This window comes from Xenopus laevis, chromosome 3S (assembly GCF_017654675.1).
Source record: "Xenopus laevis strain J_2021 chromosome 3S, Xenopus_laevis_v10.1, whole genome shotgun sequence".
Lineage (NCBI taxonomy): Eukaryota > Metazoa > Chordata > Amphibia > Anura > Pipidae > Xenopus > Xenopus laevis.
Genome location: NC_054376.1, coordinates 115,497,138 through 115,512,130, shown reverse-complemented (window position 1 = coordinate 115,512,130; position 14,993 = coordinate 115,497,138). Strand labels below are relative to the sequence as shown.

At 36.6% G+C, this 14,993-nt stretch overlaps 1 protein-coding gene across 2 annotated transcripts in view; it reads left to right on the top strand.

Annotated features, from left to right (window-relative positions):
- The window catches only part of ankhd1.S (ankyrin repeat and KH domain containing 1 S homeolog), a 75,950-nt gene that overhangs the window by 44,424 nt on the left and 16,533 nt on the right, over nucleotides 1-14,993 (top strand). For both annotated transcript variants that reach the window (XM_041588761.1, XM_041588760.1), the window contains exons 18-26: nucleotides 838-983; nucleotides 1,551-1,693; nucleotides 2,337-2,550; nucleotides 3,291-3,466; nucleotides 4,518-4,680; nucleotides 5,693-5,788; nucleotides 7,645-7,761; nucleotides 9,839-10,004; nucleotides 11,777-12,197. In XM_041588761.1, coding sequence (XP_041444695.1) covers nucleotides 838-983; nucleotides 1,551-1,693; nucleotides 2,337-2,550; nucleotides 3,291-3,466; nucleotides 4,518-4,680; nucleotides 5,693-5,788; nucleotides 7,645-7,761; nucleotides 9,839-10,004; nucleotides 11,777-12,197 — 1,642 coding nt within the window. The remainder of the gene's footprint in view (nucleotides 1-837; nucleotides 984-1,550; nucleotides 1,694-2,336; nucleotides 2,551-3,290; nucleotides 3,467-4,517; nucleotides 4,681-5,692; nucleotides 5,789-7,644; nucleotides 7,762-9,838; nucleotides 10,005-11,776; nucleotides 12,198-14,993) is intronic.

Genomic DNA, 14,993 nt, shown 5'->3' with positions numbered 1-14,993 from the left:
TTTATTATTTGTGGTTTTTGAGTTATTTAGCTTTTTATTCAGCAGCTCTTCAGTTTGCAGTGTCGGCAATATGATTGCTAGGGTCCAAATTACCCTAGAAATTATGCATTGATTTGAATGAGAATATGGAATATTAATATGGGAGAGTTGGAACAGAAATATGAATAATAAAAATTAGAAATAACAATAAATTTGCAGCTTTACAAAGGATTTGTTTTTAGAGGGGGGTGACCTCCTTTTGAAAGCTAGAAAGAGTCCGGAGAAGAAGGCAAATAATTCATAAACTATAAAATAAAGACCAATTGAAAAGTTGCTTAGAATTGGCCATTCTATAACATACTAAAAGTTAACCTGAAGGTGAACCACCCCTTTAAAAATATTCAGGTATGGGATCCGTTATCCGTAAACCCATTATCCATAAAGCTCCAAATTACTGAATGGGCATCTCCCATAGACTCCATTTTATCCAAATAATCCAAATTTTTAAAAATTATTTTCTTTTTCTCTATAATAATAAATCAGTAGCTTGTACTTGATCCAAATTAAAATATAATACATCCTTATTGGAAGCAAAACCGGCTTTTTGGGTTTATTTAATGTTTACATGATTCGTAGACTTAAGGTAGGAAGATCTAAATTATGGAAAGATCCAGTATCCAGAAAACCCCAGGTCCTGATTATTCTGGGTAACCGGTTCCATACCTGTACTTTATTAGTGTATTGTCTGAGGACAATATTTTTTACTTTTAAGTATATTTCTTGTATTCTTTTTTTTAAAGATCTTCTAAGCTTCACGTTATTAAATATAAGACTTTTTTGTTTTGTACTTTGCATCAGGTTTCACCCCCCTTATTTTGGCTGCTACTGCTGGACATGTTGGAGTCGTAGAGATTCTGTTAGATAAAGGAGCCGACATTGAAGCACAGTCAGAACGTACTAAGGATACTCCTCTCTCGCTTGCGTGCTCTGGAGGCCGTCAAGAGGTGCGTCTGTCCAGCGCATTACCAAAATAAAGTTGAAAACTATTCATATATTTGTACCATCCTTCAAGGAATCGTTCGGTATATAAAAAAAAAAACTGGGTAAATAGGCTGTGCAAAATAAAAAATGTTTCTTATATAGTTAGTAATGTATAAAGACTGGAGTGACCGGATGTGTAACATAATAGCCAGAAACACTACTTCCTGCTTTTCAGCTCTCTAACTCTGAACAGTTATGTCCAATGTAGCTCCCCTTCAAGTTGCTGACTAAGTCAGTGAGTTAGCAATTGATCCTCAGAAATCAGCTCAGATTTAAAAGCAACAGTTATGACCCATGTGGCCTCCCTTAAAGTCTCTGATTGGTCACAGCCTGGTAACCAATCAGTGGAAACCAAGAGAGCTGAAAAGCAGGAAGATGTTAGACATCCAGTGACTCCAGCCTTTATACATTACATTTTTACTAACTATATTAGAAACATTTTTTTATTTTGCCCAGCTTCTCTAAATAACCAAGGTTTTATTTTTACACTGAACAATTCCTTTAACAAACTATCGATATGTTTTATATAGGTGGTTGAACTGCTTTTGGCTCGGGGTGCTAACAAGGAGCACAGAAATGTTTCAGACTATACTCCTCTCAGCTTGGCTGCATCTGGTGGATATGTCAATATTATAAAGATTCTTCTTAATGCTGGTGCAGAAATTAACTCAAGGTAAGAGACATTTCTTTAACTGCAGTGTATGCTAAGGGAAATTTTAAAGAAGTGATGCTAAGTTCACCTAACAGTTCACCCTAAATCTGATGCATGAATTCTTGCAAACATACTTTCCTTTATCATTACAGGTAGAAATTGAAGGTTGTAAAAAAAAAAAATTAAGAAGCAAGATCAGCACACTCTGTTAGTGATGAAAAGATGCTTATTTATTACATAAAATAATCACCTTTTCTTTAAAAAAAAAAAATATATATATATATATATATATATATATATATATATATATATATATATATATATATATATATATATAATTTTTTTTTTTAAATATAAATAAATAATTGCCTTTTGCCTTTTCATCATTAACAGAGTGCTGATCCTGCTTCTATATATATAATTAAGTATGGTGCACTCGCAACATCCTGGGTGCTGGTCAAAGCAATCATCTACACAATATCAAAAAAACGCACTCCAAAAAAATAAATAAAACCACTCTCCAAGGACTTGTATAGGTGGAAAAAAAAAACTTTTGATTTATTTGAACGTTTCGGCTCCCTCACTTGGGCTGTGAGGGAGCCGAAACGTGTGTGTGTTTCAATTACCTATAAAGGAGCTCTTGTTTTTTTGTTTTGTTTTACAGAACTGGCAGTAAACTTGGGATTTCTCCTTTGATGTTGGCTGCAATGAATGGGCACGTCCCTGCAGTTAAACTGCTTCTTGATATGGGTTCTGACATCAATGCTCAGATTGAAACAAATCGTAATACTGCACTTACTTTGGCCTGCTTTCAGGGCAGAGCAGAAGTTGTGAGCCTTCTCTTGGATAGAAAAGCCAATGTTGAACACAGAGCTAAGGTAGGTTACGTCATTCAAGTGATTACATCTTTTTAAAATCGTATAATGGTTTTATTTACATGCATACATAATACGTAACATATGCAGATGTATAGTATAGTATAAATTATACATCATATTAAATATTAATAGGGATGCACCGAATCCACTATGTTGGATTTGCCCCAACCCCCGAATCCTTCTCGAAAGATTCAGCCGAATACCAATCCGAAACCTAATTTGCTTATGCAAATTAGGGAAGGGGAAAACATTTTTTACTTCCTTGTTTTGTGACAAAAAGGCATGCGATTTACCTCCATAATTTGCATATGCAAATTAGGATTTGGTTAGGCCGGGCAGAAGGATTCGGCCGAATCCCGAACCGAATCCTGGATTCGGTTCATCCCTAATTATTAAGTTGTAAAGTTCCATGACCAAGTAAAGGCACAATGCTGAAAGCTAATTAGGGAGTAATAGAGTAGTAAGACATTTTTTTTTGATAAAACTACCAATTGCTACCAACTTTGGGTGGTTAATGAGCCTGTTTCTTTTTTTTTTTATTACTGTTTATCGTATAATACTGTTTCAATATTAATACAAAGCACTAATACACTAAAATACAAATACAAAGGTTTTAAAACTGTAACTGTTTTAGTGCTGTTTAACCATAACCATATCCTAAAAGTTAGGATAATGCATGGTTTGCTTTTAGAATTGTTGGCAAAAACCATAATTATGTCGATATGCAATTTGTTTTGTAGACCGGACTTACACCACTAATGGAGGCAGCCTCGGGGGGTTATGCAGAAGTGGGACGAGTTCTTCTGGACAAAGGAGCTGATGTGAATGCACCTCCAGTGCCTTCATCAAGGGATACTGCTTTAACAATTGCTGCAGACAAAGGTCATTACAAATTCTGTGAACTGCTAATCAGTAGGTATGTAAAAGCTAATTATAGTATCTATATAGTATCTTGTATATCTAATTGGGTCGCTTGGAACGGTGTCATTAAGCATGCAGGTTAGACAGAGAATGATTTGGGCAGAACATCTCTTCTTAATATTCCTGAAATCCTAACATGAATGAAACGGAGTAGGATTTGGGAGTGAGCACTTATTTAGTGTTTTAAAGGAGAAGGAAAGGCTAAAACTAAGTACGCTTTATCAGAAAGGTCTATATAAATACACCAGTAAACCCTCAAAGTAATGCTGCTCTGAGTCCTCTGTCAAAAGAAACATCATATTTCTTTCCTTCTATTGTGTACACATGGGCTTCTGTATCAGACTTCCTGTTTTCAGCTTAAACCTCCAGGGCTAGGGCTTGAGCATGCTCAGTTTGCTCCTCTTCCTCCTCCCCTCCCTGCTGTGATCTGAGCTCATAGCTATGAGTGAACAGGAAGAGACTCAGGCAGGAAGTGATGTCACATCAAGCTAATATGGCAGCTGCTATCCTAAACAAACAAGAGTTTCTAGAGCTGTTTACTCAGGTATGGTAAAGTATTCTGCAGAATAAATATAGTCTTATAACTTGCACTATTTTGACTAATCTATTGGCAATAAACTGCCTTGGTAGCTTTCCTTCTCCTTTAAATAGTCCTGGAACTATGGCTGAATGTCTAAAACAGCAATGTTTTCATATATCTGTAAGTTTTTATAGGGAATTCCGAAAGATTACTATAGTTCATATAGTTTTTAAGTTGTAGTGTAGCTATGGGGGGGGGGTGCCATTCAAGTGAAAAGTAGTGTTTCTGAAGCAAACACACCAGTGCAGGGCAACAGTATATTATAATTTAATAACTTAACAATATTGACATTTTTTGTGTGTTCTTTTTAAGTTTAAAATGTGAGTTAATAGCATAATCAATTACTTCATTTAAGTCCTATATGTCTTGCTAATATTTGTGTTATGTGATCAAAAAGTCCATGGTTGGCGTTTAGCTAAAGGATCTGTAAAGGGTTATGACCATTGTGATAACATATGTCTTCCAGAGGTTCACATATTGATGTTCGAAATAAAAAAGGAAACACACCACTTTGGCTCGCTGCAAATGGTGGTCATTTTGATGTAGTACAGCTGCTCCTGCAGTTCGGGGCTGATGTGGACGCAGCTGATAATAGAAAGATCACTCCTCTGATGTCTGCATTTCGTAAGGTATGTAGTAAGTATTCTGTTTCCGATTTCAGGCATTATCTGCCTGTTTGTGGACATCTTAGAACACCATTCTACCCTTAGAGGGATACTGTCATGGGAAAACCTGTTTTTTTCAAAACGCATCATTTAATAGTGATGCGCCAGCAGAATTCTGCACTGAAATCCGTTTCTCAAAAGAGCAAACAGATTTTTTTATATTTAATTTTGAAATCTGACATGGGACTAGACATATCCGTTTCCCAGGTGCCCCCAGTCATGTGACTTGTGCTCTGATAAACTTAAGTCACTCTTTACTGCTGTACTGCAAGTTGGAGTAGATATCACCCCCCCCAGAAAAGGGGTTGTTCACCTTCCAAACACTTTTTTCAGTTCGGTTGTTTTCAGATTAATCACCAGAAATAAAGACTTTTTTTTTTTTTTAAATTACTTTCCATGTTTTATTTTTGACCATTCTTACAAAATGTTAATGTGAAAGCACTGCGTATCTTGACAGCGCTATATAAATAAATGATGATGATGTCCCTGTCGATGGTGTTTCATCCTGGCATCTCCGTAATCCAGGTGCCGATTCTGAAGTGTTACAATTTGCTACATTAGTTGATACATTTCTCAGTAGTATCTGTGGGAATATTAGCAACTGTTGTATATATTCTAACAGCTGCCTTTGATGAAAATCAATGTATTGACTAAATATATCAATATAGATTAGTTTATAGAGTCGATGACCCCTCCTCCCTCAGCTGCTTTAGAAAATGAAACTGTACACTTGAATATTAGAAAACCGGTTACAAATAGAATGTGATTGGAAAAAAATCTTAAATTTCTGGTGAACTATCTGAAGGTGTGCAACCCCTTTAATATTGAAAGAGTAGACTGTATATGCTAGCCTGGAGTTCATAATACATAAAAGCATTATTTGCATCCAAATGTGCTCACTAACATCAGCTTAGTATGGCGTCATATATTATTACATTTATTTTCTACATCATTTTCTTGCTTTTTTTTTTTCCAGGGTCACTTAAAAGTGCTACAGTATTTGGTCAAAGAAGTAAACCAATTTCCATCCGATATTGAGTGCATGCGATACATTGCTACTATAACTGATAAGGTGAGTTTTATATGCAATTGAAATATATATATTTTTTTTAATTAACCTGGAGGGCAGTTTGTTATATTTATGAAGCACTGCATACCATCAACATATTGAAATAAATCCTAATCTTGTAAAATACTTGTTTCTTAAATCATATTCTTAGTTTTTACTAAGCACTTATTCACATTCAACGATCGTGCAGATTTATCACAGGTCGAGGTGAATTTTCGATAAGGATGCACGAATCCACTATTTTGGATTCAGCCGAATCCCCGAATCCTTTGCGAAAGATTTGGCAGAATACCAAACTGAATCCTAATTTGCATATGCAAATTAGCGGTGGGAAGGGGGGAAACATTTTTTACTTCCTTGTTTTGTGACAAAAAGGCACGCGATTTCCTTCCCCGCCCTTAATTTACATATGCAAATTAGGATTCGGTTCGGCCAGGCACAAGGATTCGGCCGAATCCTGCTGAAAAAGGGCGAATCCCGAATCGAATCCTGGATTCGGTGCATCCCTAATTCTCGAATTCAAAAAGTTCGAATTTCAAGCTATTTTTTTTTTGTACTTCGACTAGGGAATGGTCCAAATTCGATTCCAATTGGGGGAAAAAAATCAAATTAGAATTTTGAAATTGTTCATGTACTGTCTCTTTAAAAATTCGACTTCGAGCATTCGCCATCTAAAACTTTTTTTTTGGAAAAACTTTGAATCGAATTCGATCGAATGCGCTCTTACTTTGATTCGTACGGTTCGAATTCGATCGGAAACGCACCTATTCGGATCTATTCGAAGTTTTTCAAATTCAAAATCAACCCTTGATAAAATCTGCCCCTCACTGTGCAGATTTTAACTGGCTGAGGTTTCAAAAACCATTATAAAATTAAAGAAATAGTATTCTCTAATAGTTCATAATTCCAAACATTTATTTATTTGGTTCCGCTATTAGTCCTATAGATATATAGAAATTGAATATATAGGAACTGCTGAAATACGTGGCTTACATCAGTTGTCACTGTATTATATTGTGATTGCAAAGGAACAGTTCAATGTAAAAATAAAAACTGGGTAAATAGAGAGGCTGTGCAAAATAAAAAATGTTTCTAATATAGTTAGTTAGCAAAAATGTAATGTATAACGGCTGGAGTGACTGGGTGTGTAACATAATAGCCAGAACACTACTTCCTGCTTTTCAGCTCTCTAACTCTGAGTTAGTCAGTGACTTGAAGGGAGGCCACATGGGACATAACTGTTCAGTGAGTTTGCAATTGATCCTCAGCATTCAGCTCAGATTCAAAGGAACAGTTATGGCCCATGTGACCCCCCCCTCAAGTCACTGATTGGTTACTGCCTGGTCAGATTGGTTACTGCCTGGTCACCTGGGTAACCAGTCAGTGGAAACCTAGAGAGCTGAAAAGCAGGAAGTAGTGTTCTGGCTATTATGTTAGACATCCAGTTTCTAACTATATTAGAAACATTTTTTTATTTTGCACAGCCTATCTATTTACCCATACTGAACAATTCCTTTAATCGATAAAAGTATTCCATAAAAATAAATTTTGACCATTTCAGTATTACCTCTTGATATGTTATTTGTGTCTACTTGGCAGTTTCACAATTATGAAAGTGTGTGTGTGTGTGTGTGTGTGTATATATATATATATATATATATATATATATATCTATATCTCCTTCCAAGTGAGTATCCGCACTCCAATAATATATATATATATCTATATCTCCTTCCAAGTGAGGATCCGCACTCCAAATAATTTCAGCAAAGGGAGGGGTGCACGGTAATTATGTATATGCGAATTATTCAGAGACCAGCACTCCCTGTAGTAAAAGCCAATTTTTTTTTTTTTTATAGGACCTTCTGAAGAAATGTCATCAATGTATGGAAACAATTGTAAAGGCAAAAGATCAGCAAGCTGCAGAAGCAAACAAAAATGCAAGCATCCTCCTTAAAGAGCTAGATTTAGAAAAGGTGCAGAAATTTTTATATATCTTTTATTTATTTATATATATCTATATATCTATATATATCATTTATAATATTTTATAATATTTCATGGGGGTGAAATTTACTGTGTTGTGAACAAAAAATGGAAAGGAATATGAATCCCTGCTGCTGTCAAAGCTAGCATCTGTTTTCCCGGTGCATATAACTTCTGTGGTACTGACGGACGGAATTTCTGTGGCCTACGTGGTGGAGGGCCAATAATGGAAGCCAGTGTTGACCACTCACTGGTTTGGGTCAGCACACCAAAACACAAATGGTTGGTGCTCACTGCAGGGATATCACTCATATGTGAAACATTTAAGTCATATCAAAACATACCCTTAAATCCAAATGCCTCCTTCTCCTCTCTGGATAACCCTGCACCCCCCCCCCCAGCACATGATTAAACACACAATTTTCAAATGCTAACAAACCCCCAAAACAATCTCTGCCAGGCTCATGTCCCACTGGCAGATTATGGCGCACACACAGGGAGCATAGGGAAGGCTGAGTATGACATACGGAGCATAGGGAAGGCAGAGTACGGCACACACAGGGAGCATAGGGCAGACAGAGTATGGCACACACAGGGAGCATAGGGCAGGCAGAGTTTGGCACACACAAGGAGCATAGGACAGAGTATGGCACACACAGGGAGCATAGGGCAGGCAGGAGACAGGGAAACCTATCAGGATCTCTCTAAGAAGAACAGTTCATACTGTGCTACATACAGTGAAACCAGGCTGGTGACCCTCCAGATGTTTGTGAGTGTGAACAATGTGGGTACTTACAGTCTCAGTCTAAGGTGTGAACGGTGCAGGGGGGGTTACAGATGTGAATAATGCAGCAGTTTAATGTCTGAATTTGAGGTTTACACAATGCAGGGACCAGTTAATCTTAGTACTGGTACCTTTTGAAAACACAAGGGAAGCAGTCTCAGCAGGCATACTTTAATGTGGGGGCCACACAAGCGGGGGGTGGGCCCGCATCTGGCCCGAGGGCCACTACTTGATGTATTTTGCAGCATCAGACAGGATAATTTTTCAGGTGGCCTGTGATCATTTCCTTAGGCTCACGTTAAGGGTGATTTTTCTCTGGCTACAATACACTAGTTAAAAAGCAGTGGCACTACACTTATATATTTTAGTGGTTTTCTTGTGATCAACATGTCCGTTTACTACAGCTTTAATCATTATTCTTACATATCACTGATATGACTTATACAGAGGGTATGACTTATACAGAGGGTTTCTCTGTTCACTGGTGATTTGTTTTTACTGTGTTTCTACAAACCAGGAAGTAGAATGGTACTTAAAACTACTTTTAAGGTTTTGTCCTGTTACATGCAAGAAATAACAAAAACCATGGATATTTCTTGGCTAAAACAATAGGCAATAGGTTTAACACAGGCTCTTTTTATTGAACCATTTTATTAAAAAAGGGGTGACTTCCCATCTAAAATGGACTTTTAAATAGTATACTGAGATGTTCATAGATTAAGTTCTCATTTTTTTAATTAACTTTTTTCTGTTTGTCAGCCTAGTTCATAATTTTCTAAACAGACAGCTTTGAGGGACACAGGCTTACATGAGTCTGTAATACAGTGTAAAATATTTTTGGACTGTTTAGAAAATCTAGTATCTGAGGTTTGTTAAACTGGAAATAGTATTTTCATTCGTTTTTGTCATTAAAGTATATCTATTACAGGTATAGGATCCCTTATCCGGAAACCCGATATCCAGCAAGCTCCAAATTACGGAATGTCTCCCATAGACTCCATTTTAACCAAATAATCCAAATTTTTAAAAATGATTTCCTTTTTCTCTGTAATAATAAAAAATAGCTTGTACTTGATCCCAACTAAGATATAATTATTATTATTAATAATATTAATATATTATATAATTATGTTGCTTACTTCTCACAATACAAAGTTAGATTGCCAAAATGCATATTCTGCTAAGTGTGTATATCCCCAATAAGCATCATTATAAATACATTTGTTTTGATTAATTGTGTTTTTTTTTTTATTCTGTATTTTGGCTTTTTTTATTTTTAAAAGTCAAGAGAAGAAAGCAGGAAACAAGCTCTTGCAGTTAAAAGAGAAAAGCGAAAGGAGAAAAGAAAAAAGAAAAAGGAAGAACAAAAGAAAAAACTGGGAGATGATGAAGATAGTAAAACATTAGAGATATTCGATCTACAAGATGAGGAGGGCGATGATGTAGAAGGTAAAAATTATGAAAAGTTGTAAAGGTTTTTGATATGTTATCCAAAAAACACTGAATTATAACATTGCCATTTCCCATAGTCTTTTTAAGTGTCTGCTATTTTTGCTCATTTTCTTTGCTCTTTCTCTCTTTTTGGAGCCATTTGCTGCCAGGGACTTTTTGTTAACCTGGGAAATATGTACTGTTGTGCTACAATGGTAAAACTGGTGTGATTGCTTCAGAAACTCTACTATAGTTTATATAAACAAGCTGCTGTGTAGCCATGGGGGCAGCCATTTAAAGCTGAAAAAGGAGAAAGGGCACAGGATACACAGTAGATAACAGATGAGTTCTGAAGAATCCCATTGTATACTACAGAGCTTATCTATTATCTACTGTGGATCCTCTGCCCTTTCTCCTTTTTGAGCTTTAAATGGCTGCCCCCATGGCTACACATCAGCTTGTTTATATAAACTATAGTTGTATTTCTGAAGCAAACACACCAGTTTTACCATTGTAGCACAACACTACATTATACTTTTTATTCCTTTAAAACACTCAATTTTTTGGTATTTGTGTTCCTTTAAGTTTTTGTGTAATTCCACTTCTGTAACCAAATATAGAGCTCTAAATGCCAAATAATCCAAATTTTAAATAATGATTTCTCTTTCCTCTGTAATAATAAAACAGTAACTTGTACTTGATCCAAACTAAGATATAATTAATGCTTATTGGATGCAAAACCAGCCTGTTGGGTTTATTTAATATTAACATGATTGTCTAGCTTTAAAGGAATACTGTCATGGGAAAACATGTTTTTTTTTTTTTTCAAAACGCATCAGTTATAAGTGCTCCTCCAGCAGAATTGTGCTCTGAAATCCATTTTTCAAAATCGCAAACAGATATTTTTTTTTAATTCAATTTTGAAATCTGACATGGGGCTAGACATATTGTCAATTTCCCAGCTACCCCCAGTCATGTAACTTGTGCCCTGATAGACTTCAGTCACTCTTTACTGCAAGTAAGTTAGTGATATCACCCACTTCCTCCCCCCAGCAGCCGAACAACAGAACAATGGGAAGGTAACCAGATAACAGCTCCCTAACACAAGATAACAGCTGCCTGATAGATCTAAAAACAACACTCAATAGTAAAAGCCAAGTCCCACTCAGACTGATTCAGTTACATTAAGTAGGAGAAATAACAGCCTGCCAGAAAGTAGTTCCATCCTAAAGTGCAGGCACAAGTCAAATGACTGTGGGCAGCTGGGAAACTGACAATATGTCTAGCCCTATGTCAGATTTCAAAATTGAATGTAAAGAAATCTATTTGCTCTTTTGAGAATTGGATTTCAGTGCAGAATTCTGCTGGACATCACTATTAACTGATGCGTTTTGAAAAAAAACATGTTTTTCCATGACTGTATCCCTTTAAAGTTGAAGATCCAAATTACAGAAATATCCTTTATCTGGAAAGCCCCAGGTCTCGAGCATTCTGGATAACAGGTCAAATACCTGTAATAGAATAGAAGTATTCAAATATTAATAGAAATGTATTTTTGGAAAGGACACATCCAGCTGAATCCATAATGAGTTAATGGTGTCCTACTGCAAAAATAAACTTAGTGTTTGTATGAAATTTCTTAAAACCGTGTATTTAATATCCTCATATAACCATTATACACTTAATACAAAGACCAAACAAGCCATGTTATGTACTTGGTGCCTTTTCATTAATCAGATGTATCATGTTAAACTAAAACTTTCTCCTGTTTTCCTGTCCCCTTCAATCAGAAGAGGAAGAGGTCCCCATAGAACCTCCAAGTGCCACCACTACAACCACCATTGGAATCTCTGCAACGTCTGCCACTTTTACAAATATCTTTGGAAAAAGAGCTAATGTTGTAACAACCCCAAGCACAAACCGAAAGAATAAGAAAAATAAAAGTACCTCTCCAAAAATGGAAATAATTATGCAAGATCAGCACATGTCTCTAGCTCAAAAACAAGCAGATAAGAACAAAATAAATGGAGAGCCAAGAGGCGGAGGTACAAACCGAAATAGCGACTCTGAGAACTTGGATAATGACTGCAACAGCGAGAGTAGTGCTGGCGATAAAAGTCAAGAGCTTTCTTCTTCCGGGGAAAGTCAGTATTCATTGCTGCTTAACCAAGAAGAAAAACCAAGCACCCTTGCTTCCAAATTCCCCATAAGGTATGTTTATAATATTTCTTTTTGCCCAACTTCCAGCCTTGTTGCTCACTCAGGATTTGTGGAACAAAAGAGGGAGCGGGTCATGGTCATATGGCTGTTGTGCATATACATGGCAGGGGTTGAGGCTGTGCGGATCAATAATGGGCATGGGTAGGGTGAAAAACTTGTCGATTGGGCTAATTCCACACATGGGGTTTAAAGGAAAACGATACCCCCCAAACAATGTAGGTCTCTATAAAAAGATATTGCATAAAACAGCTCATATGTAAAACCCTGCTTCATGTAAATAAACCATTTTCATAATAATATACTTTTTAGTAGTATGTGCCATTGGGTAATCCTAAATAACAAACTGCCATTTTAAAAAAATAAGGGTCGCCCCCACACAAACATACCAAACAAAACATACTTGTTAGGTCACATGAGCCAATTAACAGACAGAGTTGTGTCTTTTGCTTCCACACATTTTCCTGTTACAGTTAGAGCTGCAGTATTTCTGGTCGGGTCTCTGAGGCAGCACACAGACCATCACAAAATGGTGGCTCAAGGCAAAATATGTAAAAGGGCAATATTTATTTAAATATATAGACCCGTTTGGTAAGATTCTTTAATATGCCACTTAATATGATGTAAACTATCTGTAGTTTAAAAGTGTTCATTTTGGGAAAAGGTGTTTTGTAGGAAAAGCACTGCTTGTGATAGGCCTATTGGTGACAAGAGGAACACCGGTTAGAAATCGTGATGAGCGAATAAATTTGCCCTCCATGGATTTGTGGTGATTTTCCAAATTTCGCCATGTGCGAATTTTCTCGCGAAACTGCAGCAAAATTTTTGTCACGAAAAAACACGTATAAGAAAAAAACGCCCATTCACTTTAATGCATTTGGAGAAAAAAGTCGTCATACGAAAAAAAGCCCATTGACTTTAAAGGAGAAGGAAAGGTTAAAACTAATTAAGCCTTATCAGAAAGGTCCATCTAAATATACCAGTAAACCCCCAAAGTAATGTTGCTCTGAGTCCCCTGTCAAAAGAAACACTGCATTTCTTTCCTTCTATTGTGTACACATGGGCTTCTGTATTAGACTTCCTGCCTTCAGTTTAAACCTCATTGCCCTGGGCAAGAGCATGCTCAGTTTGCTCCTCTCCCCCCCCCCCCTTCCCTTCTCTGCTGTAATCTGAGCCCAGAGCAGGGAGAGACTCAGTCAGGAAGTGATGTCACACCATGTTAATACTGCAGCTCCTATCCTAAACAGAGAGTTTCTAGAGCTTTTTACTCAGGTATGGTAAAACATTCTACAGAATAAATATAGCATTATAATACACAAGAGCCATGAATATCTTGTAAATGATATCTTTATAAACGGTGAGTTCTGATGTCATCACTTATAAACGGTGAGTTCTGATGTCATTTCTGTCACATGACTCACTGAAACTTGTGTATTATAATAAATAAATTACCCTCAATTGCAAAATATGAAGATATTAGAAGTTATCTTGGAGTTCCATGACCTCCTCGGTAACTTATAATATCCTTATATTTTACAAGAGGGGGTACTTTATTCACTATCTATCTTGCACTATTGCAGCTAATCTATTTGCAATAAAATGCCTCCATAGCTTTCCGTAGGAAAGGCTAAAATTAATTAAGCTTTATCAGAAAGGTCTATATTAATACATCAGTAAACCCTCAAAGTAATGCGGCTCTGATTCCTTTGTCAAAAGGAACACTGCATTTCTTTCCTTCTATTATGTACACATGGGTCTCTGTATCAGACTTCCTGTTTTCAGCATAAAGCTCCAGTGTTTGGGCTTGAGCATGCTCAGTTTGCTCCTCTCTCCCCCTCCCTTTTCCTCATCCCTCCACCCCTCCCTGCTGTAATCTGAGCCCAGAGCTATAAGTGAGCAGGGTGAGACTCAGGCAGGAAGTGATGTCACACCAAGCTAATATGGCAGAATAAATATAGCATTCTAGCTTGCTCTATTTTGGCTAATCTATTGGCAATAAACTGCCTCTGTAGATTTCCTTCTCCTTTAATGCATTTGGAGAAAAAAGTCGCCATAACAAAAACGGGCATTGACTTTAATGCTTTTGGAGCAACAAAAATTCTTGTGCGCTTAAAACCCGCCATTGACTTCAATGTGTTTTTCGAAATATCGACTTTTCACGGGTTTTTGGCAAAGCGAAATGGGACAGATTTGCTCATCACTAATTAGAAACAATCACTTCAGCCTGTAGTCCATTTTCCTTGGATGTGGAAAAGGTTTAGCTTGATGGCATTTGTATTTCACGTCTTGAATAAGAATTCTTACTGGAAATCTCATTTATATCCAGCATACGGGGTAAAGCACAGGTCAGTGACTGACCATAGTAATTTAGTCATCTCTTCCAGCTCAACTGTTAGGGGGTTATCAAAATCCGCATTTATCTCATTACTTTCTGAAATATACTCCGACTAAATCCGCACAGGTTATTTCCCCAATATATTTTCCTGAAAATTTCTTGGTTGGGATTTAAATCGTACAAATTTTTCGGGTTTTTCCATCCGGAAACCCGTTTTTTGCCCGAAAAGCATGAAATATTCGGATTATTACATGAAACCCAGCGCAGATCTGGATATCTTCAGGACTTCTCCCATTGACTTATATACAACCTCTGCAGGTCTGAGATTTCAGATTTCTGACTTTTTCCATCCTCAGGCTATAATAAATCCTGAAATCGTTTTTTTTTTCCTCTAAAAATTTGGTTTTATTTGGCATTGGGACTTTAATAACCCCTTAAATGTTTATTCTTTTTAA